Raw genomic sequence first — 27,988 nt, 5'->3', positions numbered from 1 at the left:
GTGAAATGCTCTGCAACTCTTCGTGATTTATTCCCTGAAGCATTACCACTGTCTGCCATAAATCATTATTTTCCACGAGTAAAACAATCTGACAATCTTGTTTCTAAGCCCTGCAGTGTATTCTCAACACAAGTCAATTTGTATTTGAGATATGGTTTATATACAATAGGCTATGTGTGCACTGGCATATATTTTATTATATGAAACTATTCTGACTTCATAACAGACCATTTGACTCATAAAATGAGATTTCAGTGGCTTTGCAGACACATTTAACAGACAAGTCTTATGTGTCTATCAAGCTGCAACCTTCAGGGCTGATAAATGAAGTTAATGTGGAAGTGCATCATTAAGAGCAGGTCTGCTTTGAGTGACAGGCTGTCTGCAAGGCAGATCCACCCCTCGCTCCTTTACAGCTCCACCCCCTTGTCCAAATATGGTTACTTCTGGCCTCAGGGAGTCCACAAATATTATTTTATACAGTCTATGGTGTCAATATCAATAACTAAACTAAACAAACATAAAAACTCCTAAATGAATTCAGTCTTGCTTGCCAGCACCGGATAACCCTTTAATGCTCAAAACTAGTGCTAATAGCTTAGATTTCATATCAACACAAGATTATTGTTCTTACTGTTTTTCAGATTTACATTCTGATTTTTTTTTTTCAGTGTTGCATATAAAAATATATTTGTTTTGCTCCCCGCTCAGCTCTTTCCTTCCATCATTCCCAGCCCTCAGTCAGGTGTCTGATGTCTTCTCCAGAGAGAGTTCAAGTTTGTCAGTAACACACACACTCTCTCACACAGATACACGCCATCTACACTAAAGTAAATGTTTGATATTGCCACTTTCGTTCACCACCTCAGGATTAGTACTGCTTTCCCTCCCACACTGACGCAAAGCCAGCCTCACTGTATGATGCCATGCTTTGGCTTTAGAGAGATTTGAGCAACTTAGATTGAGAATTTCAATAAGTGGGCCACATGCAGAGTAATACAGCACACATACACAATACAGTAAATAAATACACAAGCCAGTATTCTTTTAATATAGGCATTATTACACAATGATAAACATTCTGACAGATAAGCATGAGAGTACACTTCATGCTGGTGTTTTTTTACATGTAAATATGTGTTTTTCCCCTTTGAAAGCAGCATCTTATTTAGATCGCTAATATGACCATGTAAACATTCGGGTATGCTGCCATTTTACTTTAACATAGTTTAAAAGATTTAGATGAATTGGTGTGTTTTGTATCCTCAAAAAATACTGTATTATGTTATGGTATAAGTCTCTTTCATTCCAGTGTAAACAAACCTTGAAGGGCTTCATTTTTAGCTGCGACAAAGAATAAGATATCCACGAATATAAACAAGTAAAACAGTATATTACAAACAGACTTGTAGTGGGGCGACAAATATTGTAATTATATCTGAGGACAATTCAGTAAATGTAAATGTGACAACTTTGCTGAAACTGAGATTCTGTCAAAACACATGCACACTGTAAGTACACTGTACATCCAACACAAGACTGCCCTGAAGGTTGAAAACACATACAGTAATGCACATCAACAAAATACAACAAAATATTAACATCAGAGTTTTCCCTGTCACATTAAATTATTCAAAACATTCCTATTTCATTAGATTTCTGAAGTTTTTTGTGGCTGTTTTAAGAAGCCTACTCAATAGGAGAATCTCCTTACAAAGATGACCCAAAGACACACATTGTCAGCAGTGTTACATAATTACAGAAAACTGTATTACTCTTGTCTCTTCAATGTATTGTATGGGATGCTATTTTTGTGTATTAAACTTAAGCAATTTGGGAGAGTGATATCAAAGCCTCTCTCCTGAGAACTGACTGTAGAGCTTTATAAAGCCACATTCACACAAATAATACTTAAATCATTTCTTCACCTATCTAAGAAACAGTAAAAACACACACACACACACACACGAAAAACTCTGAAATAATTTACATAATATATTTTCCTCTCCGTTGAATAAACACTGACAGTGAAACAAGGTGAGCTGCTATGAGCTTCTGAAGGCCGAAGACATACAAAAAATGTACATTTGATTAACCACGAAGAAGCTACCACGACATAAAGTAAACAAATATATTCCTTATCGCTGTACTGTAGATACACAACACGCTCTAGTCTTTCATTACAAAACTATAAATCAGCTGTATTACATTTAAATTGGCACACAATAGCAGTGATCAGACTGATGCATTGGTCTGTCAGTGTGGTCTCTCTGTAAGTACAAGCTATCTGTTGGGTACTGAAATTATTTAGAATTATATCAGGGATTACATGCAGGAGACAAACACAGTAATAACTTCAAAAAATAGAAACACACTTACACACCAAGTGTTGAAATTACTAAATGCCTAAATACCTTAACAGACTGGAGGATGTAGCAGAAGCGTTGATCTACTTGAATTGAAAGAAGCCGGCTGGTTTTGCTGGTGCAGCCATCAGCATATTAGCTTGGTTCTTGTGAGTTATGTGGATCTATAAAAAAAGAAAAGCGAATGGAAATTTTATTATTTAAGTTCAAAATCCTTTAAATTGATCTGATCATCTCAGCAATTTATAATCTGTCCCAAACAACTGTGATAAAATAATGTTTTCCTTAAGATTAAACTATTTTATTCAGTGTTTTTACTGGTTTTAATTACTCATCTGTGTCTTTTGGAGCAGAAGAGACCTCTGCGGATATTTCGGTTCCCAGTAAAACTTCCTGAACAGTGTGCAATGTAGGAATTCTAACTGGGAGAAGTTGTAACTGGTTGCAATCTGCAGTCCTGCTAGATGCCACTAAATCCCCTTAGATCTTACACACTGGACCTTTAAGATTTCAAATGTCACCTGCCATTGCTTTTAATATTACAATGCTATGAATTGTGGGTGACAGGGTGTCAGAGATTCAATTGATTTTCTATTGTACAAAAGGTTGGTGCATTGATCCTCAAGTTCTCCCTGTCTGTATGAGTGAGGTATTTGACATAACACTTACAGTACATGGAGGCTGCATCCAGGGCTCCCCGTCAATTTGCATGGGCAGGGCTTTAATTGTCCTGCACACAGGGAGGAGAGGAAGTGAGATTTAATTATACCGTACTATTTTTATTGTTTACATCAGACTGCACAGAGAGGGATTACCACCTGTAGGTAAAAGTACACAACCTGATAGTAATTTGGGAAGCCTGTGCCAGTCTGTGCCCAGCGCTTTTCAGTCCGGTGTAGATCTGTCCCATCTCTAAGACTCCCTCAAGCCCCAAAACCTCCAGACGCTTATCACTCATATCTGTGGAGTGACGAAACACAAAGATCAAGTTCAAAGAGTTTGTTCAAGATTAAATCAGTATTACAAACAACCAAGGTGACGGTATCCGCACACAAGAAGGCCGGGAGGGCTTACTGACAATCTGGACACAAAATATTTAGGTGATTAAGGAGAGAACAGACCTTGAGAAATTGTTTTAAGAAGTTCAGGGTCAGTGATAACCTCACTAGACTCCACCTCTGGCACATTGTCAGGCTTCTTGGACTCGCCCCAGAGGTTGGAGCCTCCATGAATGCTGGGTATGTTGAGGACAGCTATGCCCTCCAGAGATGTGTGGCTCAGGTCTACAGGCTTCCCACAACACTGGTGGAGACAAAACATCAGTTTGATTACACAACGGAATAAAAGCAAAGCTTAAAGCGTGAGCGATTATGCAAATTACAAATAATTACTTTTGGCACAACAGCTACAAGAATGTTTTAGATATTCTAACCTCAATCATGAGACATTCATTGAGCCTCTTGCAAGATGCAGAGATTGTCTCAGAAGTGGCAAATTCCAGATACATAAGTTTGTTCTTCATTCTGATGAAAACAGAAAACAACAAGAGCTTCACCTTTACGGATTAAAAAAAAAAAAAGCTCTGATACTTAAACACACTCTTTGTTCATTCTTTGTGTCCTCACCTGCTGTTGAATCTCTCGGGGTATTTCTCTCTCATGGAGTGGAAACGATGAGCAATAGAGGCATCCTGTCAAAATAAAATTTTAAGTATGTATTCACTATTGTTCGTACATTAATAAATGACAAGACTTTTGATTAAAGAAATCAATTAGCAATGATGCATGATGTTATCATTCCTCCCTGCTGATGCTGTGACTCACCACTCCAACAGAGAAGTAGTTGTTAATGATCTCATAGGGCACTGGGTCTCCTTTCTCTTGGGGGTCGTCTGGTATCACCTGGATGCTCCAGCGGTCCATGGGAACCAACTCTGCAGCTTCGATCTCCTTCAGGATCTCTCTCAAGTCTGACCCCTCGTAGCCTTTTGCAGGATTACCAAAAGAAGCAGAAAAGTAACTAAGGGGCTCCAACATCAGTGCCAATACCCCAGTGATGGTTTAGAGTTAATGTACTGATGGTTTTACCTCCTCCCCAGCGTAGACAGCGAGCAAGGTCATTCCCTGTGCCCAGAGGCAGGATAGCTACTGGAGGATGTACTGGCAGGTTTTCTTTGTCTGAAATCACAGGAGGGCTTCATTATCTAGCCTTTAAGACTTTTACTGGTTAATTTTTTAGAAGAAAAAATTTTTTAGAAGAAAAAATTAACCAGTGCAATGCAAGAGGCATATTTTCTTTAGTCCAGTGCTCCATTGACTCAGTGAGCTTTTTAGCACCGAATGTCAAAGCTCTATTCATTTAGAGAGGGTGAGAGGGTAAATGTCTTGCCTAACATTTTATTTTCTGTTGGCTTGGGTGATAGACAGCCGGCTAGCCGTGTTCATATGGGGACACATAGTGCCCACTGTCCACTCTCTTTTCTACACTGAAGAGCCAACATTAGCCGCAGTCGCTCTGCACTGCGAACTACCTGGGTCAGGTGGGAGCTGGCTAGCAGTGCCACTTATTTAGTGATTACTGCTTAAAACGCCGCCTGATGTCTGATTGTATAGATTTTGGTTTTGAAGCTTTCACTGATGATTTTTTTACAATAAAAAGTGGTGCTTAACTCTGTTATAGTCATTTCACTGGCATAATGACGGTATTAAGAGAAAGAGACATAGGTGACGCGGAGACATTGACCAATAAGAGCAGACTGGCCTATTTTGGAAGGGGGCCTCATAAGTGACAGGTACTAAAATATAGCGTCTTAGATGGAGGTTGTACAAAAATACGAAATACGAAAAGTATGAACCTGAAAATGAACAAAATATGTCCACTTTTATTACCTCTCTGAAACCCAAAATGAACCCAAAGTACCTATAGCATCCAGGAGCCAACCGGCAGTGCCGTCTCCTCCGCACGCCAAGATTCTGTAGTCACGCAGATTGCGGAAAAAGTGTAGTCTGAAGACACAAAGACAATGCGTTAATGCGTTGAACTTGGCATGTGTACAGTAATGTTAAAAAAGTGTTTTGTACCCTGGTGCAGGACCTCCGTTGAAAAGGTTGTAAACTTGACGCGGGTTCAGAAGGTACTGAAACTTTCTAAGCACTCTGAAAACAACACAGAGAAGAAAACACACAGATGAACACATTTAGTGATTGAGATATTCTAAAAATGACATAAATAAACAGACTACTTTTACACCAATAAAAGAAAGTTACACAATCATATCGAGACTTGAAGCTGCTTACCGTTCACCCTGCTTTCCTCCACTTTTTGGGTTTACAAACACCAGCAGAGGGTGGGTGCCGGGAATCGGAGCAATCTAAAGAAGAGTATATGGCAGATTAAAATCAGATAGATTCTGTATATTAATATATTATATAATATATTAACTTTGAGCTAACATCACTCAGATTTCTGCTGTAGTTAAATAAAGAAAATGTGGGGTTTTATAGGAAATTTTTTCTTTGTAAACCATCAGAACATTAATTCTGAACTGTCACTGTCATGACCACCATGCACCATGACCACTTTGTGTCTTGTCTCACACAAATTCCTTTCAACAATGCAAAAATGTATGTGTGTTAGGAAACCGAGCAACAAACAGAAGCAGTGTATTTAGCCATATTTCAAAGTGCAGGTGAATTGTGCTGCCAGATTAAGTTTCTCTGTGACAACCATCATGATTTTAAGCTCTTGACAGGAGGTGAGTATCTGGTACTTTAAACACTGGCTCAGTGGGCTTGTCCAATCTGAAGCAAACATAACCATGACAGGCATATTTGTCCAGATCTCATCCAATACACTGAACCCAACAGACTACAAAGACACTGCTACAGTCCTTTCAAACATAAAAACCTTAAAAAAATAACATGACAAATCACTAAAATTGGAGATTCTCCCAAAAGCTATGATATGCAGATGGTAGTTTGAGCCAATGACTTGAAAGACACCTCACAGAGAAAACACATGGGTGTACAGTTGGGAAAGCAATAAAAGTGTGTAGGAAGGTTTGATAACAGCAGACCTGCAGTACGTGGCCGTCAGGGGTGACGTTTAACAAGCTGGTGTCCTCCTCCTGCAGGAAACACAGCACCATTAACCAATAAATACACCATTATAATTTCCAGAAATATAAATGAGTGAAAGCCAAATTTATGACGCTCATTTTACCTTTGAGACACCGTGTATGGCCCACGGGGGCAGTATGTGATCTTTCAGTGGTCCACAATCACAGACTGATGAGCCAGAGGTAATACACTCATCATGACGCTTGAAAAGAGAAAGGAGTCAGTAAACACTAAAAAAAAAAGAGAGAACCCCCCTAATTCATGTATTTAAGTCAGAACAAACACACACTCCTCACCATCTCCTGGCACCACGCACAACACCTCCCTGCTAAAGTTTTGACCTTCTTGTGGCAGACTTGACACTTGTTGGACGTAGAGTCAGCTCTGATCCAGTCGTGAGCTGGAACCTGAGATACAGAGGAGTAGAGAAAATAAAGGTTGTGTAAAAGGTAGAAATCACAACTATTACTCATCTTTTTCTATGAAAATTTAACAGATTGATCGATGGAAGTGATTGCAGAACTGTGACTGTTAATTACCTAATCTTTACTTAGCCTGCAACTCATAATGTCTAGGCAAGTCTTAAAGGGACAGTTCACCTAAAAGTAATGATACATATTTTTCCTCTCCAAAACTCATCCATGTCTTTATATAGGCATTTTCATTTTAGGTATTAAAAAAAATGGGGGAGGTAGAAAAGTTGGTATAATGATAAAGGTAAATGCAACATAAACAATGACGTACAGTCATGGTGTACCTTCATTGCATATAATAAGCCAATGAGAGCATTCTTCATTGTCTCTGGATGTCTTTTTATACACTAATGCACAAAGGGGTGTCACCAGAATTCTTCAAAAAGCACACAGATGTAATATTAGTTGTTCATAATTCTAATTTGTTATAATAAATTTATTGCTTTTGTTTGTTTGGGGTTTCACTAATGCTCTTCTTCTGCAGAGGTATAACAGAGACCCTCTAGAGATTTAGTGGCACCCATTGCTTATTTCAGCGAACTAACTCCCAATATTCACACAACACTACAACACATGGAAACTGCATTTTCATCTGCTGATTTTCTGAAAGTTTGGTTAAAATTTGTGCAACATTTGGATGCAAACCTGACTATTGATGAATAGCACTACAGATAGGAGAAAAAATATATATATATATTTTTTTTTTATTTTAAAGTGAACTGTCACTTTAAGATGATATCCAACTTCCGCTCCAGGATCAACGCTCGTATTCACTGCACCAGTGCCAAACTGCAACCCAGCCCTGAATGACTGCAGGAAATATGATGTTATAGTTGACTTACAATCAGCACAGACCACACCCTCCTTAAAGCAGCTATGGAAGTTACAGACAGCGTCAGATTTATGCCTTTTTGAATAACCACTGACAGGCATACGTGCATCAACAGATCAGATATCCCTAAAGCACACTGGCCCATCAAACCTCCGGAAGCAGCTGATGAAATTTGGCCGGCTCACTGCTGTGTTCCATTACAGATTATGAGTTGTTTTTGTGACACCGGAAAATAACAGTGAACACGTCGTTGTCTACGTTTGTGCAAAATCAGGACATTTAGCAGATGTGTAGAGCAGACTACCAGCTGTAATCTGCACTTAAAAACACTAATGGGCTGCACTTATTACCGACTAATGCACTTCAGTGTTCCCTGTGATGTATTTACTGTTGGTGCCATTTGTTTTTTGGTCAGTAAAAAGAAAACCAACGTGGATATATTCACATGACTATGATATCTGCAGTTCACACAGATCTGGTTTAAATGTAACAAAAAAGACTTTAGTGGTAGGTCTAATGATAATCCTTATTTTTCTGAATTGCGTGAAAAGACCAAAACGAACATGAATTGATCACTAACAAGTACTGACTTGTTAGAACCTGATAGACCTAATTCCTCTGTGCCACTGGCCTCAATTGTTGTCTAGAAACTACACATCGGTCAGACACGCAGTTCCACTGGTTGACATGTTCCATCATTACGATTTACATGGGGAATGTAATTTATTTGGAGTCAATCCCACATACACCACCCAGCTTCTGGAAATATTCAATAGAGCACCACATTTGTATCAATCCACAGCTGAAAACAGTTCACAACAAATGTGCTTTTTGTGCCTTTTTGAGTGACTTTTGCTAGAAACTACAGTGCCCCACTGTTTTGGGAGATTACTGAGACTTTTTAAAAAAAGAAAATCACATAATAGCAACTTCTTTTAAAGGGCAACATCTTCAGTATTAACTGATGAGCTGAGAAGTCGGAAGGTACTGAGAGGTGGACTAAGTTTTGGTCTTCAAAAAAAAAGAATATCACTAGACCTTTCCTTCAACTTAATACTCAAATGCTTCCATAAATGTAACTCTTACTTTGAAAAAATAAAGATAAAACCAATGTAAGAAAATGAAGTGGGATTGTTGCATGTGCCCTTACACCAATCTCGTTTTTAGACTTGACAAAGGTGCGAGCACAGATCTCAGGATTCTTGTTGGCACACTGGTTGTGGACGGTATACTTGCAACCTGAAGAGGAGAGGTGGTTAAGTTCAAGATGAAGTTTCTTTCACTAATATATGATTCAATAGCAAAGTACATGTAGTAACAGACAAAAAATAAACAGCACAAGTGAAGCAGATCAGGTCTACTTCATGTGTTCTGTGTGTGAGGTGCTCGGCTGCCTCCTGATGGCGGCTGTGAGCTCTTACAGTTGCAGCAGAGTCCCTGCTTCCCGAGGCCGAGCAGCATGTTCTCACACACAGCGCAGTAGGTCGGCTTATTAAAATGCTTCATCCTCCAAATATGCTGCCCATCCCTCTCTCTGATCTGTGGGTGAGGAGGACACAAGAGGACTGAATAAAAGGAAACAGAAACCACAGCTGAGCGCAATGAAAATAGAGAAAAAAAATAGCCATTTCAGGTTCTGTCACCTTCAGTCCAAGCAGAACAAGTAAAGGCACATTGTTCATGCCTCCCTTCAGCCATTCCTCCAGAGTGACAGTCCCACTGTCATCCACATCGATCGCTGTCATCATGTCTTTGAGCACCTGTCCAATCACAAACGTATCTGCTTGTTATTTATCTTCCAAGTCCTGCATAGTAAAATTTTTCTTACACCTCTCAGCTGCTGTAATTGAGCTCTCCTTCTGGTGTAAACCATCATGTCAAAATATTAAGCTATCACACATGTTTTTCTAAAAATTCTAATATAATTTAATGTTAGAATAAAAGTCACATAAGCTTAAAAATGAAAAAAAAAAAAAGCATCAAAATGAGACTCATACTGGTCTGAGTTCAGTCACGTCCCAGCCCAGGTAATCAGCAGCTCGCATCATCTGGGTGATTATACGATCCACCTCCTGATGGAGAGACAACACAGTTTAAATTCACAGTCACCAAATTCACAGCGTAACCTCTGACAGCTCTACCGTGTGCACCCGAAACTAGCCAGTCAGTAAGTAGGCAAACAATAAGGATTTCTATTTTGAAAATGGATTGGTTCCTGAATTTTGCACTGTTAAAGGGACAGTTCACCCCAAAGTCAAATATACATATTTTCCCGATTACCTGTATTCCTATTCACAATCTAGATCGTTTTCGTGTGAGTTTCCAAGTGTTGGAGATATCGGCTATAGAGATGTCTGCTTTCCCTCCAGTATAATGAAAGTAGATGGCACTCAGCTTCTAAACTGATAACTAGCATTACAGGTAAGAAGGAAATATGGAATTTTTGATTTTGGATTAAATTGTTTCATTAAGACTTCAATAAGGCTCTTAAAATATACACATACGAAAGGTTTCATCAACTTACAGAGCTGTCCAGGAGTTTGTTGCTGTCTTTGTCATAAAGTTTGAAAGTAACTAGAGACAAAATAAAGCCAGTCAGTGATCAAGACATTATTTTTGACTTTTTTCAGACCTTCCAAATGATCAATCACAAGTATTTATTAGTGGTAAAAATGTTCATTAAATGCAGGTGTGATATGATTAACACAAAAAAATGTGCAAAAGGTAAATGAAACTAACATTCAAGCTTCTCCCGCGGCTGTCCTTCCTCCAGCACTGAGAAGTAACAGGACACATCACGAAGATTCACCCCACCTGAAGATAAAAAAAATGTAGAGAACCTTTTGACCCAACTAGAAACCTTTATTACATTACTGAGATCTAAAACAAAGTGTGTCTGTTTTTCAGCTCTGGATGAAAATGTAGAACTGCAGCAGTAAAACTATAAAAGCAAATACAAGAACAAAACACAAGTGCACTAATCTCCAAAGCTACTGCACGCCCACAGCTTCATTCCTATGACGCAGCACTACAAGATAAAAAGAACAGACAAACAAACAGGTGGGCGGCGGACAAAGTGTCCAACAGGAAATACTCTCTGTAGCATTTTCTCTTTCTTTGAGTATTTTCAGGACGCTCTGCGGTGCATTCCCAACCACTCAGAGCTGAGCTTTACTCTTAACACCTGCTCCATGCTGTTATGTAAAAGAAAATCAGGCTTTCAGCATGATTTACCTCCTTTGGGCATAGGGTTCTTCGTGGACCCATCCTGCTCTACATGTTGAAAATAGCAAAAAAGGCGTTGGCAGAAATCTGCAGGGAAGTTATCCACTTCTAGGTATGTCTTGAGAAAGAGGCAGAACCCTGCTTCATCTACATACTGTGGAAAGAAGAGACTCAAGGTCAATACAATATTAGAACAATAACCAGTGTTATAGTCAAGAATCCCTAAACCAAGACCAAGTTATGACCAACACCAGGCAAGAATTATGTCTTATACTGAAATATGTTGAGGCCAAGACAAGACATAGACTTCGAGGCGTCAAGACCAAATTGAGACAAGACTAAAGCGAGTCCATCAATGCACGACATGCACACAATAAAACCCTCTGCACTCCTAAAAATGACCTGAGAGATCCACCATCCCATAGAGATACCCACAGAAAAAAATCATCTCTATTCATTCACCTCTTTTATTGCAGTACTTCACATACAGTATGTGTGTGTGCATAAGTGTAACATGATAAATGTCTTGATAAAATAATCACAAGGCACAGCAGAGGTAAATTTTATGTGTGAGAATTTGTTTTTGATGAACAAACACACTAAGGAGCTCAAATTAACTTAACCATTGTTATTCAACAATCCTTTTTAACATAGGCAGTATAGTGATATTCCCACAGTTATGGTCTTGAAATAAAATCCAGAGTCCTCTCAATCAAGGAGCAAGTCGAGGCTGAGGAAAAATGTAGTCGATTCAGAGACAAGACTCAGACCTTCAAAAAGTGGTCTTGAGACCACTCTCGATACCTCGACAAACCTTGAGTACCACATTAGTGTAACATTTACACTATTGTAATGCTTTATTTTACTAAAACTGGGATTTATAGATAATTCTATAATAATTTAAATAAAAGTTACAATGTTAAAAGACCAATAAGTGCATATAAAGTTGGTTTTAATTGAAGATTTCCTTTTGAAGAAATTCCTGTTTTTTTCTGTAATTAATATCAGAATAAATGGTTAGCTTCAGGAAACTTCCAACAAAATATATTAGAAAGAAATGGAAATTAGAGCCACGTGTATCATTGTTGAGAAAAGATCTGCTTCATGACTTACCTCTCCAAAGCTGTGCTGGGCCAGCCGACCCCCAGGCTGAAACTCCTTCAGCACATCTTTCATCCTCAGTCTGCTGTCTGCAAAGAGGACAATGAGGAAACTGGGTGAATTAAGAAATTAATAAAAAGAATAATATTTAATGCTGATACATTTTTCTGACAAGCATCTGTGCTCTCTGTCTATTCTGAACATGTTTGATGAAATTAGAGAAAGTAAAACCCAGAGCAGAGAAGCTTTGCCCATTCTCTGTTTGTTTGTTCCACACTGTAATTACATGACTCCTGTGTGCTAAAACAGAAAGGAAACACATGTGAGATGATCACTAATTATGGACATGAGCGTACAGTGTGTATCGTACAATAAATCTGGGATGTTCTGTCAGAGGTAAAGCACAGCGGTGCTATTCTCAGGTCCAGAGAGGAGCGAGTGTAATTATCCTTTCATCCATTATCCCACAGTGCAAATACTCTCCCCCCAAAACTGAAAGCCTACACACCCATTTCATCTCTTCCAAAGCCTCTGAGTGTACAGCAAAAATATTTTTAGCCCCACACCACTTTTTGTTTCCTGTCAGCGGGGTTATCCAACTCTGGATTAGCTCAAAGTTTGACGCAGGAGCAGGACGCAGGATGCACTTACAGACAGGAGTTTGTTGTTTGTGTTTTTGTTCTGATGCTGAACGATCCTCAGGGGATCCATACAGAGCAAACTGAGGGAACTTCCTCAATCATTTATTTTATGACTGATGCTTAGTGACTAACACTGCTTTCACTTTCTGTGACTGATCCCTCCCAAAGGAGAGATTCTCAAGTTTGAAAGTGATTGTAAACAGTAGTAAGTACAAAAAGCACGTGTACACTGTTTGTGAAAACAGCCTGCACAGCCACATCAATCAGAATGCACTTTTAAATTAAATCTCAGTATCCTTGTGTTTAGCATGCAGGAGTAACATGCACAGATGTTTCAGCATGTTACTCCCCGTTTACTCTCCTGTGTTGGACATATAACCTGACAAATTAAATTTACAGGAGTATTCTGACTGATTTAAGTGTGTGAGCATGTCTTGTTTTCCTCTCCACTCATAACTCAATGATCCAACCAGTGTGTGTTCACTTTCTCACAACTTCCAAATCATCAGTGAAGAAAAAAAGTATTCAGATCATTTGACTTTAAGGGTAACTTCAGTATTTTTCAAGGAGACCCTATTTTCCTACGCTTGTTTCATCAGTTACAAGTGGAGAAAAACAAGCTGCGAAAAAGGCTGCAACGTAATCTGTAGGGGCACGCATGCACTGTCAATGTTCGTCTACGAAAAGTGCTTGATTTTACCACTGACAGGCTCAGACTGTTATTCAGTGTGCCTGAAAAAAATATGGGAAGGATCCTTACAGAGATAGACCTTTTTGTTAAAGTGCGATATCCTTTTTTGTTTAACCAGAAACAGCTCTGTAATCCCTATCATCAAACCCACCAGACTCCATTTAAATAAACAGTCATTTTATCGACATAAATCACACGTCATTCAAAGTGAACAGAAACAAAATAAAACTCAAAAAACTGTTTTGGTTTGTGCACAGTTCCAGCAATCATCAGCTCTGGTGTGGTTAAAATATGGTCTCAATTCCCCCAGTTATATGTAAAAGTATGATGAGTCTATACACGCTTCAATTACTGTTTACTTAAATGGAGTCTGGTGGGTTTGGCAATGGCGAATTAGTTTTCTGTTTTTTTGGGTTAAGCCAAAAGGATTTTATTCTTTAAAAACAATGTCTATCTTTGTATGGATCTCTTCAAAATGTTGTCAGTCACTCAGTCACTTAGAATAACAATCTGAGCCTATCAACAGTAAAAAGAAACAGTTTTACTGGACATAAATTCACAGTACAAATAGGCCCAAATGTTTTACATTGCAGCCAGTTTGCCTCTGTCGGCTCAATGCGGCATCACTCAGTGCTGGACCAGTTTTAAAGAATGTTATCTCCATAACTCACTCAGACACAAAAATGTGGTAAAATAAAAGTCTGGGTTGATGACCCTTTACTTAAGTAACCAGTGGTGTGGTAGCACAGCAGCTGTACTTGTATTGCTGCGTGGTTACATTTTTAACAAAACATCATATTTTATAAACTCTTAATGTGTTTCGTATACAAATAACCTTAATATGTAACCAGAAACTACATCTGTAAAAATAATTGTGGAGAAGTAAAAAAAAAAAAAAAATACGATGCTTCCCTCTGAATTGTAGTGGAGTAGAAGTAGAAAGTGTCATGAAAAGAAAAGACTCAAGCAAACGTACCAGAATAAAAAAAAATGTGCAGTATGTAGAGTACTTTGAGTAAATGTACTTAGTTACATTCCACCACTGCATGCAACTGTTTAAAAATAAAAGTAAAAGCAAAAGGCATGTATTCAAAATCTTCGTAAAATTACAAATGTAGCAAAATATGCTGTGACTGTTGTATATTACAGTAAATTAAGTATTGTCTGATGCATTAATGTCAAGTAGTATTCTGCCTTTGCAGTTGGTCTAGCTGGAACCAGTTTCCATCGAATCGTGTACATGTACAGCTGGGAAGTTTATTCTCTGACAATGTCACATTTTATGAGCTCATTGCATGTTTTGCATTTAAAGTCTTATTCAGCAAAGTAATAACTGTCAGATAAATGTAGCACAGTAAAAAGTAAAATCAAAAAGTAAAATTTGGTGAAGTAGTATAAAGTAACATAATATGAAAATACTTAAGTGCACTACTTGACTTCATATGCATATTTGCATTTTAAAATCATTACTCATTATACACATCTAATCAGTCAGAAGTGGACATAAAGCCAGTTGGACTCAATATTAAAAAATGTTGACTCTATTAATTTCCCACAAAAAAAAGACTGCGTTTTCATTGTCACCACTCCACAGCAAGGATGGACAGCCTCTCCAGCTGCTCTCTTTATGTTTTACGTGCAGTTCTGACGTGCTGGTAGTATTAATAACTATTGAAATAAGGTTAAGTGAGAAAATGAAACTTACCTTCCATGTACTGCTGCAGCTGGATAAAATCCACAGGAGTCAGGGACTTTTCTGGCGAGTCAGGAGAGGCCATGCTGATGAGGTGACTGAGCAAAGAGAAAACAACGACAGGACCGTCACAGAGATGACAGGGAGGACAACACCAGGACGAAGCACTGACCTCAAGAGAGGCAGCAGAAACAAAAGGATAGTCTTTAATATAATAGCTGTTACACGGTATGTCAACCACAGTTTTGGCAGTGACTCACATGAACTGGTTTGCCTCCATTCCTTGGATTGAACACACCAGTAAACACTCCCCTCTTATGGGACACTGATCAACTCCACTGTCTGGTTTCAGATATTTACACAGTCTGGGGCTTCTAGCTGAGGAATCCCAGGAATCACGGCTGAAAAATTAAACCTGCCGTACCACATTCAGTGAGTTTAAGAAGTTCTATTCTGCAGATCTTACTCTGCAAGATAGAATTTAGAAACACGGAAGCCAGTCCAAGTTTTGTAACAAGATCTGACACGATGAGGGTTTGCCCACAATGAGCTACGTTAACATTAGTAACGGGCTGTATATGGCAGAGTTCGAACCTCCATTGACAGAAATGAACTGTCACCAGCAGAAGACAAAATTGAATGTCACACCAGCCTGTAAGGGTGTTGATTGTGCTGGTGCATGTGTCAGTATATTCCCTGTGCTCCCCCCATTTGACAAAAACACTTTGTAATATCCAATCATAGCAATAATCACAAATAATCAATTAACCCTTGAAAACCTGGGCAAATTGACTTGATTTCTTTCAAAAACACAGGAAGAAGGCTAAAGATAATTCCCCCCAAAATTTGTAAAAAATAAAAATAATACAAAAGTACAAAAGAATTACCTAGAAATTAGTCAAATCAATAAATAAAAATAAACATTAAATAAGCATTTAAAATAAAAAATGTAAATGGTCTGGGAAAAATTATAGTACTTTTGTAACATAATTTAAAATATTTGATTATGATAAATAGATGTAAATATAGTTTTTCCCTGGCTTTTTTCTTTTTTTCTGCATAGATATATTACCCAAACTAAAAACAAGAAAGTTTTCTATATCTATTACATTCTTGCTGTTTTATGGAACATTTGTTACCAAGTTGTTACCTGGCTTTTTCCCCATGTTTCTGAAAAAAAAAAAAAAAAAAAGCACACCATTTTGTTTCAGATATTTAAATACTTGTAAAAAATGTCTGAAAGCAACACAAGAAAAGTGATACGGTTTCAGGGTTTAATTGATTAAAAGCAAACTATTGGAGAGGACATCCATCAGTCAGTGTTAGAATTTGAAGCCAGGTGCTTGACTGAATGACAGGCTTCATTATGTTCTCTATAGGTGCTGCTCAGTTATTTAAGAAGAGGTCTGAACTCTTACCTTTCTCTCTCCTCAAACTTTAGTGATTGTCCCAAACTCGGAGCTCCACAACACGGACCTTTGACACGTTGTTTGTGCTTCTGGTTGGGTGTCTGTCGCGGTATTAGTGGATATAAGGGATTACGAATAGGCGGAGGAGGAGCTTTTCGCGACATAATTACAGTTAGTGGCACCGCCTCGCGCGCGTACGCTCACACAAGCGCACCAGCCGCGCACAGGCACGCGCACTTGTTTGATTTATTGTACCCTGCCAACATTTTCTAAACATTTCGGCTTTAAGCCTCAAAATCAAAGTGAGGTTCTGTCCCTCTGGTCTCCAGCGTCCACAGAGTGAATAAGCAGAGATAGATGAATGAAATGTGAACTCACAGGCAATATAATGTCACGGGGCTTTGCAGAAAAAGCTCGCAGACTTGGCCTCAAAGTTCAAAATGATCCGAAATTTTGCCAGTTGCCAATTTTATATAATCAAACACTTGTTGATGTTCAAGGATATGTCTGACACACCAGAAGCTACCTGACCAGGTCGAGATAGGGACATAAAATCAAACTGTCAGCTCATGTTGTTTAAGGCAGGCTGAGGTCCATGTAACAGATAAGATATGCTGAGACAGTGCGCGTAAATTCACTAAAGATATATATCCCAAAAACTGAGAGGGGAGGACTGTTTGGCAGGTCAAAGGTTTTCTGATGAGGCAGTGACACTGTAGGTACTGTGCTCCAAATGTCTGTGTCCAACTAAAAGGGCAATAATACAATACAAAGTGTATATCTGTGAATGCAGGGAAAAGGGGGGGAAACTTAAGGGAACATTACAGCTTATTTGAAAGAAATGTGGGCTTAGCATGGCCATAAAGTGTGGGAGAATAAAAGTAGGACCATATAAAGATGCAGGGCCACGTGTACACCAGTCATCTGTCCAAATGCATTGCTCAAATAATATTCATGTGATAATATATTCGCATGTATTATGGTATACATTCAATTGTGTATTTGCAGTTAATTACATAATAATACTAATGCCTCAACAAAAAAAATTAGCCTAGATAAAACAAATAAAATTAAAACAATGAACTTCAATACTGAAAAATCGCCACTACACATGTTTTAATGAAATATTGAAAATACTTATCCTGTTAAACAAGAAATGAACAAAGCATATGCGATTTTTGGGTATAATCCTAATATGAAAAGCTTTGTGTCCAAATGAATTTGTATGGATAATATGTCCTGGATAGTCTTTCTTACTGCTTTGCAGAACCTTTTTACTTGAGTACACTGCCAAAGACAATGGAAAAGTGTGTCTTTTTCCTTTTCGCATTTGTTACATATATCAGGTATTGCACTGTTGTATTTACTGAGCTTTTCAGGCAGTGGGTGGCGATATTGACCCTCAGTTCCACTTGACAGCTGCAATAAATTGGGTAGTAGAAGAAGACAGTCGTTACGCAGGTGTTTACGTTTTCCTACTTCCGTAGCTGCATAAAACGGAGTAACGTTACCAACCTAACGTCAAATCTCAAAATTTGAGAAGAAACTCTCGGTCATGTTTCTAAATTTAAACATAAGTATCAGAGATGCCTGACAGATAAATAATACTAAGGTCGTTTGCTGTCCACTACAGGCGCTCTATCGCGAGTTTTCCACATCTTTCATCGCAAGCTAAGCTAAAGCTAAAGCTAGCGGTGCGTTAGCTGCGGGTCGCGGGCAGTAGACGTAATTTTAATAAACCGTCGCCTGATCCGCGTTTTGTTTCAGCGTGAATTTAGATAACAAACAAGGCAGTCATGGCCACTAGGCGTCTGACCGATGCCTTCTTGTTAATGCGGAACAATGCAATCCAAAACCGGCAGATATTGGCTGAGCAAGTGAGTACATACGACCCCCGTCTGAGTACACGTAGCAATGCTGCGGTGAGTGGTCTGCATCGTTTTGATCATTTTACTGTGTGTGTTTGCATATAGCCAGTCACTGAACTGTGATAGCTAGATACACATGTGTGTTAGTAGCTGCTAGTCATAACTAAAGAACATTGAATCAGGTAGTATTTCACCTCAGGGCTTATTTTCTTATGTGATGGAAGAGGATGAAGAGGGGCGTGCAGGCACATTTTTAACTCCTAATAGCTTAGTGACTACAGTAAACATAAACAATGATAATACAATTTGCTAAATATTAAGTAGTATTTCCTAATTTCTAAGATAAAATATGTATTTGTAAAAATAAAACGGGTTTTGTGAAAGTTAAAGCATGTTTTTAATGGCCATATAGTGCTCCTCTGTAGTAAAAGATAGTAATTTGATCTGCTCTGGATCAAATTTTGCCTGCAACTTGTAACTGATTGTTCCCCTAGAATGTCACTGGTGTTCTCCTGTACTACAAAAATGTGTAACACAAACCAAGGCAAAGAAATTCGCTGTACAAGATTCCTGAAAACTACTACTTGTCATTCGGAAAACTGGTCATCTTTGAGTTTTGTTATCTCTAGTGGAGCCATTATAAAGATGAATTTGATCACGGCATTGATCAGAAACTGTTTTCAATGTCGATCGTTCACATTTGGCCAAACACCCAATCCACATGATAAGGGTAGTGTCAGGGCTGATGCAGATTCAGCAGATGGGATTGGTGCAAAAAATGTCACATTATTCAATACAAAATGATTCACATTTGGTCATTTTTAAATATGAGAATCCTGTCATTATCTACTTGTGCACTGTCAGTTAAACTCCATTGCAGTTAGTAATACTACAAAACACAGTAGTCCACAGTTTCTAACCGTTCCAGTCCCTGACACTTTTTGATGCTGCAGCATGAACAGTTTATAGCTCTCCTGTGTTTGCACTAGAGTACGTTTCCAGTAGAGGAGGCCAGATGCAGGACACACAGCACAGCAAGCAGGTGCAGGATACGTGCGACCATTCACACTCCATTGTGAACATTTTAACCAGTTAACTGCTTGCTGAGGTAGATTTATTTCTGCCAGCAGCCTGTACACTGACTGAACATGTAAGGATATCTCAACATTTGAGGAAACATATCCAAACATATGCTGCTCATATTTTTTGTGTGTTTGATAAACACATCAGCATATCCAAACCTACAGAGGGAAAAGCTTTAAATGGCTGTGGCTTCTTGATGGACACTGTCTGTTAATGTATCTCTGTGTATGAAACAGTGTAGAGTGTTGGGGTCTATTCAGCAAATAGGCTCAGAGAAGGGAAACCACTGGTGATGTTGTGGCCTTGTGCTCCAGAGACTAGAACATTTATGTAAAGAGTGATTCATGCCTTCTGTTCGGCAGATTAATTGCTCATACTCTGTCTGTGTACTCAGTCAGTCACCTGCATTGTTTACTTGAGCTCGGGTGATGCAGTTATCATTGACCAGCCCAGCAATTTGATTATAGAAAGTCAGACCTTCAATCCATGGCTCATGGATTGATGTTTCTGAACCTGTGGGGTCCTGTTTTTGTTTTTTTTGGTTTGTTTTTTAACTTCAGCTCAATGTATATCATCAAAAATAGCTTTAACAGAGGTCATTTAAAAAGTAAATTCTAAAAAGCATTGTGCAGAATAGTGAAAGATCTCTACAGATCCTGGAATAGAAATGTAATTTTCTACATAGTGACCCAGCAATCTCCTTAATAAGATCTTTTTGCAGGTTTTAACTTGCTGGACACTTATTATACTCTACCAAGTTGGCTTGGGCCTTGTCAAGATATTATGGTGTGCCAGGGTATGTAGAAATCCTGAAGGTGTAATGACGCTCCTCTTTGTATTGAACTGATACGGAGATGCTTTATTAAGGTGATGTGTTGTAGTGATCATCACATCATCATGCGCCACCAGAGGTCCATCTCTACAGGTGAAGCGCGCAGCTGATCAGAAATAGATGGCTACAGCGAGTTGTTGAGATAACCAAACAGGGCTAGTTAAAAAGTAGAAATGCCTTTCCCCCTGTTTGGGAGTAATTAGGGTTTAGTCCTGATGATAAAGGTGGACCAGCCAACACGGACGAAGCTGAGTACGCACATTGTCTCCCCACTGATGTGTTGGCATCAAATGCGACGCTGCGTCCTCCAGCAAGAATCTAAAAGGGCACATATTTCTGATCTATCCATAAGTCTATGGGCCATAAGTATTTATTAAACTCAGAAAAAATATCTAAGTAGGCTAATTGCATATTAGACACACACTCGGTATTGTAGGCCAGACAATGACATACATGCATACATAAATATATTTTTACACCAAAACCGTCATAAAGGTATATCCCAATGAAATGTGAGCAGGACATAAAAAACTAGATTCCACCCAAGCCTAGTTTTAAGCATGTTATGTGTTTTGTAGCTCAGTGGAGAAGTAAAATGTTTATATATAGAATTAGTTTATAGTCTTACATCTCACTTGTCTTGTACTGTGTATGTTCAGTGTGTGTTTGATCTCATTGTCCTTTTATCCGAATTCATCCATATATGTTTAAAGCTGTGTTGATTTAAATGTCTCTGCACTCTGCACCAATATCACAACAATGTTGGTCTGTTAATTGTTTGCAAAATGCTGTCTGAATTGGAAATTAGTTACATCATAACAATGTTAAAGCTGAAAAAAATAGCACAGTGACTTTGTTGTTCAGCAGTATTACACTTAAATGTTATATTACAGTAGTGCAAGTAGGGCTGGGCAATATATTGATATTATATATATTAAGGCTAGATATTGTCTTAGATTTGGGATATTGTTATATGGTAAGAATTGTCTTTTGTCTCCATATCGCCCAGCCCCAAGTGCAATTGTCATGTGCATATGTACGCATCCAAAGGCTGAAATATATTTGCACTGACTAGAAGGCAATTACTCAACTAAAACTACTTTGTTTGCCTTTAGAAGATGCAGTATCAGCTTACTGAAGCTGCTGTACGCTCAGGTTTTAAAATAACTGACTTTGCCAGAGGGCAGCAGGGCCACTGTCATTTCAAACAAGATAGACACATGAGAGACATAATTATTAAAAACTAGTCAAAGGTACTTTTGAATTTTCTGTTAAATATGAACGTTGTACTGATTTCAGATGATCTCTAAAATGTAATTTGTTAAACTATCTCAGTTGATCTTGAGGCTTTTCTCTCTCTTTGTTCTGACTGTTTCTTACATTTAATATTTTATTTAAGTAGAATTATTGTGCAATTAGTGTTTAGATGAGTATGATTTATTTTTTGCATTCACACGCTAGTTTTATACCTGTGCAAATTCATACAAAACTCAGGACAAACGATTCGATTTCATTTCAGCAGCCGGACCTTACGTGCCTCTGCTGTACAGTCATTCTCATTCCAAATTAATTAGTTGTCGGGGCAGTGGATGCAAAAACTATTTATTGGTTTTCACTGCTGATTTTCTTTCGGGGCTCACTTTCTGTTACTTCTGTCTTTCTCTCCTTTTCCTTGTTCTCTATTGGATGGGACCAATCTGCTATCTGCCAATCACATTAGGAGCTTGATGAGGTACTGTTGATTCCTTTATGGTAGAATTACTTTAGATAAGCATAACATGCTACACCATCATCATGTGCAGTTGTTTTATGAAATGTTTAATAGAATAAGTTGTTGTTTTGTGTCTTTAAGTTGGCTGATGATCGAATGGCCTTGGTGTCAGGAATTAGTCTGGATCCTGAAGCGGCCATCGGAGTCACCAAGAAACTGCCCCCCAAATGGATAGAAGGGGTTGATGAGGTGAAGGAAATGCTTTGGATGTGTAAAAGGCTCACCATTTAAATACAAAACTAAGTAATATATGATTATAGTGTCCTTATTTGTAAGACTGAAAGCTCACAAATACATCAGTTTGGAATGCTGTGATCTTAAAGTGGTGGAATTTTCCGCATGAGCCCAATAATTTGCGTATAAAGAAACTTCACGTGGCTTTTAATCATTCCTTTCAGATTCAGTATGAAATCACACGGGTTCGGCAGAAGATGAAGGATCTGGCCTTACTTCACGACAAGCACATGAATCGACCCACGCTTGATGACAGTAGTGAAGAAGAGCACGCCATAGAAATCACTACCCAGGAGATAACACAGGTACTGGCATTTACCCGTGTAATAATGTTTCTTTGTTGTTGCTTTTAAATTTACATTTTTATTGGAATTAAAAATTGGCACACGGCACACCTTCACAGTCTTCTTTTTCTGTTTCTTACAACAAAATGGGAGAGAAATAAAATCAAATCAAAAATAAAGTTGAAGTGTATGTTGCAAAATCATTCAAACAGGTGACACCAGTAGTATGTTTTTCTGAAGATAAGAAACAAACATAAACGAAAGAAAGCAACAAAAAAACCCCACAATCATACAAACAACATAATGTTTATTTGTATAGATGAAAAGAATACACTATAAAGGTTTTTTGGTTATTTTTTCTTAATAAATACTGTCTGAATATTTTTGGCATGTTTTTAGTCTTTTTTAATGAGTAGATGTTTCTACTCAAGCACAAAGCCAGAAGAGCGTGACACAGTATTGATTGTTTATCCACTGAGGGTATGGATATGAACACATAAGACAATATATCATGTTTAAGAGTTCGAAATGAAAATTTGCTTCTGCTTGCTCACTAATGTTGTGTTCTGTGCAGATGTTTCATCGATGCCAGCGAGCTGTGACGGGTCTGCAGTCTCGTTGTGGCCACTGCACCGAGCAGGAGGAGAGGCTATTGCGAAACGTGGTCTCGTCCCTGGCACAGAGCCTGCAGGAGCTTTCCACCAATTTCCGACACACACAGTCTAGCTACCTGAAACGTAAGGACTGCTTAAGCTGGTATTATTAATTATCATTCCTCACTGTTTCAACTACTCAGAAATATTCACCATTATCCAGGAAATATCTCATATTTCTTCTAAATATTGTTTTTCATCTCATCTAAGCATTACATTATCGGTTTATATTCCAGGTATGAAAAATCGTGAGGAGAGATCAAAGCACTTTTTTGACTCTGGACCTCTAATGGAAGAGGATGAAGATTTAGCCGTATATGACAAGGTAAACAGCTTTTTAAACATTTCTCAAAGGGAAACTTTGCAGATTTTCAACCAGCTCTGTCATCGCAGTGTGTGCAGATGAACAGCGGCACATGACCTGGGTAATGAAAAACCTATTTGGCTAGACAGACACCTCATTAATGGCTCCACACTAAGGCACAGGTGGCCCAATCGAGCCTGATGACAGTAGGTGGGTTTCCATTGCATCTCAAATTGCGCAGATTGGAAATTTGTTTGGAAACAAGTCAATTTTGAAAAAACTCCCATTAATCGCAAATCTTTTTTAAACTCGCATGAGGTGATATTTCAGGCGATTCAAAAAAGCCATATTTCGCAAAAATGCTATAGAAACACTTTTTCGCTTTCATAGGTCACATGATGCTGTGGCTATGAGCATGTCAGTAGGAACTGGCTCCCTCATGACGCAGCAGGAGCTACAAGAGGTGTTATTGCATCGCACAACTTTTCAAAAGTTGACTGGATCATCTTTAAGTTTTGAATCCACAACTCGTCGGTGAAATCGTGGACTGTCATCAGAAATCCCTCATACATGCCGTTCCCAAGGGGCTTGCCTTACCATTATTCGATTGGAAATAAAGACAGCTGGAGCGGTGGCTGCAATAGAAATAAACCTGCTAATGTGTTGAACATCCATAGTCATGCTTTTTGGAATGTTATCACCAGAGGAGAAGTTGCATAACATCACTCACTGGAAACATAACCATCTTTCGTCTTGTGTTTTATCAACATTTTGCAAATATCGCTTAAGTTTTGCACAAATGCCAATTTAATTACTGCCTGTTCTTTTCTATTCAATTTTTACATAAAATGAAATATTTTATGAATAGTTTCTGCTGAGGCTATGGCTACAGGTGTTGATACTTTTGGATAAATTATTTTACTAAAAAAAAAAAAAATCGCTTAATTATTTGCTTTTGTTTGTTGCAGGGGTTCACAGATGACCAGCTGATGCTGGTGGAACAGAACACAGTTATGGTGGAGGAACGAGAAAGGGAGATCCGACAAATAGTGCAGTCCATCTCAGATCTGAATGAGATTTTTCGGGACTTGGCTACAATGGTTGTGGAACAGGTATTTGAAGCAGTCCTTTTGTTTTTAGGGCCTATGTCCCTTTCACTAACATGGAGGAGCGGGCTTTATGACCTATACTGCAGACAGACACCAGGGGGCGATCCAGATTGAAAAGTTACACTGTGGGGAAACTTCCATCTTTATATACAGTCTATGTTTGAATCACAAAGCTCGAATAAACATTATTTAAGTCAGTGGCAGTAATAGATTATAAAAATGTGAACAACACAGCCAATATATAACATTATCTTTGTTTAAAACAAAAATCTACAACTAAATAATTTTCCTCTGATAACAAAAAGTCCCTCTTCTTCTTCCTGCAGGGCACCGTTCTTGACAGAATTGACTTTAATGTGGAGCAGGCTTGTGTGAAAACAGAAGATGGACTGAAACAGTTACAAAAGGTAAATGCAAAATGGACATGTCTTCATACACATTATGACTTCTTTGGTCAGGTGACCATTTTTTCGAAATCAGAAATTTCCCATTCAGTTTGCTGTGGCTTGGAAACTAATAATGAATGTTAATAACCTTAAGGGAAAACAAACAGACAACTTTCAGCTAACGAAAAGACACGATTATGATTTTAAAACGATGAATGAAATGAATAAAATGAATAATGAATAAAATAAAATAAAATGAATTTAAAACATTTATTACTTTTACAGTAATCAAATCTGTTTAAACGTACTTGCATGATGAGACACAGAATGTTTAGCATTTATTAATTACATTTTAATAGGTCAAATACAGTGTTTGACTTATTTTTCATTTTCTTTGCAGGCTGAACAGTACCAGAAGAAAAACAGAAAGATGCTGGTCATTTTGATCCTCTTCGTCATAGTTATGGTTCTAATTATTATTCTTTTTGGAACAAAGTTTTAATTATGCATTCCTCCGGCTTTTGTTTTCTGTGTGGGTGTTTGTTGTGCATCTGTGTGGACTTGGACTCGGTCTTGGTTCTCCTTAAAACAAAGCTGACTGCCTTTCAAACCACCAGGAAACGTCAAGAAGAATTCCTCGTTCCTTTGCGGGTGCATTTTGGGCTGTCTGGAGATGTTCTGTGGTTGATTTTAATGAAAGAACAATCAAGAACCTGTTTGAGCCATGGCTATTTTATCAAATGACTTGCACCTGAATCACCAACACTCTGTGACGGAGGTTTGTTGAACCCGACTATGTTGACATACAGTATGTGTCTTAACAAAAGAGAACACTTTGTGGTGTATAAAAATGGACTACCAATGTTTAAATACTGAAGCGGAGCGTTCTCTGCTTGAATTCAAAGCACGAATTGTGACATTTGTTGTGTGGCGATGCATCATTTCTGTCCAGTATCGAACAATTTGTTTCCGTGTGAAAGATGTGACAAGAACGAATGTTTGTGAAAGAGAAATATGCAGTAGATCTCATTTCACTGCAAATTCATTTCCATTCCAACATGACATTTATGACCCGGCTCAGTATTTACCTTAAAAAAGACCTTTCAAAGAAAATGTTTTGTATTAGGACAGTACCAGATATGATTAGAATAGTCATTCAATACCAAAATATAGTTTTGGTTTTAGGACCACCTGTTTTTGTCCCTTCACTCACCAATCCTTGTCACTCCACTGTTGGCCTGAGGAGGATGTAGACAGCCATGAGCTTCCTCATATTCATCCTGTAATTTTTAAAATCAAACTTGCATCACACCTGCTGCACTTTTCATGAAGTGCTCATTTTAAAACAGTTGTTTATGTTTTAATGGTCCTTGCTTAAAGTGCTACCTTTTTTAAACTCTTGCAGTTTGCACATACTGAGGCCTGAGGGGAAAGGCCAGTTTCTTTTGTAGGATGATGAATGCATGACCTGCCCTATCCTCTCTTAGGTGGCTCGTACTTGTTGCCTTTAGGTTGCGGTATGAGTGAGATGGGTTAGGGGTAGTTAGAGCAAGCCAGTCAGAGCCTGCGCAGGGCAGGTCGTGCCTTTGCCATCCTAGGAGAAAAAACTTGCGAGGGGGAGGGTGGTTATGTTATGGATGTAATACTACTGTCATCTGTATGATGAAAAAATATTTATTTTTTAATAACTTCAAATAATCAAGAGTTTCAGAGGTGTTCTGTCTCAGGCAGAAATACAGTTTATTGAGTAAAGTGTATCTGTAGCCTAAACCCAACAGTTATTGTCCACTCCACTGAGAAAACTGTGATGTAGTCTAACACAAGCAGATGTATGAAGACAGCATTATGATTTTTTTTCCTTTTCAGATTGGACACATTACATTTCAGTTGGCTGTGTTGGAATTTCTTTACCCGTTCTTGTATTCTGTAAAGACTGATAAGCTGAATGGATGAAGAGCTTTATTTAACATATCTGTAATCGGCTCTACACTTTATACACCTGTCAAATCATCTTTGTCATTGATGTGAAGTTATGTGTGAAAAATGGTTGTGTCTTAGTGGTACTCTACTTAAGTTTTGTTTTGCAAACAAAACAGGTGAGGAGACAGCAACTTTTTGTAAAAAAAATAAACCTGGAACATAATGGTGTTTAGTGTATTTGTGTGGCACTGCTGAATTGATACAGCTAAAATAATTGATTAATTGATTATAAGTTATTTAGTACATTATCAACATAGTTATACCATGTAAATCCCTTTTCAAGCAAAAGTGTGAAACATTCCATATTCTGGTGAAAAAAATTCAATAAGCGCCTGTTGGTTTGGACAAAATGAGCAATTTGAAGACTATTGTGATTGGCATTTGTGAATTTTCATGAGCTCATGAGTAAAAATAGGGCCATGTTTTTTTTTCAGCGTAGTCTTGCTGAAACTCCTGGCCATGAAAAAAAATAAATAAATACATTTAATGTATATATATATATATCATTTTTGCATAGCAAAAAAATGTTTTTGCTATGCAAAAATTCAGGTGGGTTACTGTGGATCAGGTAGGAGAAGCCTGAAGCCATAGTAATAGTATTATAAAAAAAAAAAAAAAAAAAAAAAAAAGTCTAGGGGAAAAAAGAAAAAAGCTAGGAAAAGGCTATATTTATCATAATGGCATGTTTAAAATTTTACAAATGTATATATATTTATATAAATAATTTTCAGGTAATTTTCTTGTACTTTTTACTAAATTCTTGCTAATTTGGGGAGCATTTCTTTTTTCATTGCTCATTACCTTCTCCCCATGAATCTGAAATAAAATCAAGCAAGGTTTCAAAAGGGTTAAATTACATTAGCAACATGGGACGTATAACATTTAAGTATTATATGTAGTCAGAGCATTATGTTACTCTCTACATACAAATATTT

The 27,988-nt window shown here is 38.0% G+C and overlaps 2 protein-coding genes across 5 annotated transcripts; one reads left to right on the top strand and one right to left on the bottom strand.

Moving 5' to 3' along the window:
• Positions 1–1,028: 1,028 nt before the first annotated feature.
• Positions 1,029–16,640, bottom strand: dgkab (diacylglycerol kinase, alpha b). The gene is made up of 24 exons (XM_042506119.1): positions 16,559–16,640; positions 15,153–15,238; positions 12,128–12,204; positions 11,024–11,168; positions 10,529–10,603; positions 10,314–10,363; positions 9,787–9,861; positions 9,433–9,549; positions 9,211–9,328; positions 8,940–9,028; positions 6,781–6,891; positions 6,588–6,686; positions 6,442–6,492; positions 5,663–5,736; positions 5,447–5,521; positions 5,286–5,371; positions 4,454–4,543; positions 4,190–4,350; positions 3,992–4,056; positions 3,799–3,889; positions 3,488–3,668; positions 3,206–3,326; positions 3,036–3,096; positions 1,029–2,530 (listed from the first exon to the last, which is right to left on the bottom strand). The coding sequence occupies exons 2-24, from the start codon at positions 15,223–15,225 to the stop codon at positions 2,450–2,452; spliced, it is 2,166 nt and encodes a 721-aa protein (XP_042362053.1). The 5' UTR covers positions 15,226–15,238; positions 16,559–16,640; the 3' UTR covers positions 1,029–2,449.
• Positions 16,641–18,033: 1,393 nt separating this feature from the next.
• stx16 (syntaxin 16) lies at positions 18,034–27,206 on the top strand. 4 transcript variants are annotated; one of them, XM_042500557.1, is made up of 9 exons: positions 18,034–18,426; positions 22,053–22,064; positions 22,185–22,292; positions 22,502–22,642; positions 23,196–23,358; positions 23,511–23,599; positions 24,547–24,690; positions 25,014–25,094; positions 25,474–27,206. In XM_042500557.1, exons 1-9 carry the CDS (start codon positions 18,346–18,348, stop codon positions 25,573–25,575), a joined length of 921 nt encoding a protein of 306 aa, XP_042356491.1. In that variant the 5' UTR covers positions 18,034–18,345; the 3' UTR covers positions 25,576–27,206. The 4 variants fall into 4 exon arrangements, with proteins under 4 accessions (XP_042356491.1, XP_042356476.1, XP_042356500.1 ...); XM_042500542.1 differs by having other exon boundaries at positions 18,034–18,471; XM_042500566.1 differs by lacking the exon at positions 22,053–22,064.
• The last annotated feature ends 782 nt before the right edge of the window (positions 27,207–27,988 follow it).

Source organism: Plectropomus leopardus, chromosome 2 (assembly GCF_008729295.1).
Source record: "Plectropomus leopardus isolate mb chromosome 2, YSFRI_Pleo_2.0, whole genome shotgun sequence".
Classification (NCBI taxonomy): domain Eukaryota; kingdom Metazoa; phylum Chordata; class Actinopteri; order Perciformes; family Serranidae; genus Plectropomus; species Plectropomus leopardus.
Note: the sequence above shows the minus strand (reverse complement) of the source record. Positions and strands in the feature narration are given on the sequence as shown.

Excerpts from the sequence above, each read along its gene's own strand:
- dgkab (XM_042506119.1), bottom strand. The coding sequence starts at position 15,225 with ATGGCCTCTCCTGACTCGCCAGAAAAGTCCCTGACTCCTGTGGATTTT. Across the intron at positions 10,604-11,023 it reads GAACCCTATGCCCAAAGGAG|GTGGGGTGAATCTTCGTGAT; the intron begins GTAAATCATGCT and ends TTTTATCTTCAG. Across the intron at positions 9,329-9,432 it reads TTGTTCTGCTTGGACTGAAG|ATCAGAGAGAGGGATGGGCA; the intron begins GTGACAGAACCT and ends CCTCACCCACAG.
- stx16 (XM_042500542.1), top strand. The coding sequence starts at position 18,346 with ATGGCCACTAGGCGTCTGACCGATGCCTTCTTGTTAATGCGGAACAAT. Across the intron at positions 22,643-23,195 it reads CTACCCAGGAGATAACACAG|ATGTTTCATCGATGCCAGCG; the intron begins GTACTGGCATTT and ends TGTTCTGTGCAG. Across the intron at positions 25,095-25,473 it reads GACTGAAACAGTTACAAAAG|GCTGAACAGTACCAGAAGAA; the intron begins GTAAATGCAAAA and ends TTTTCTTTGCAG.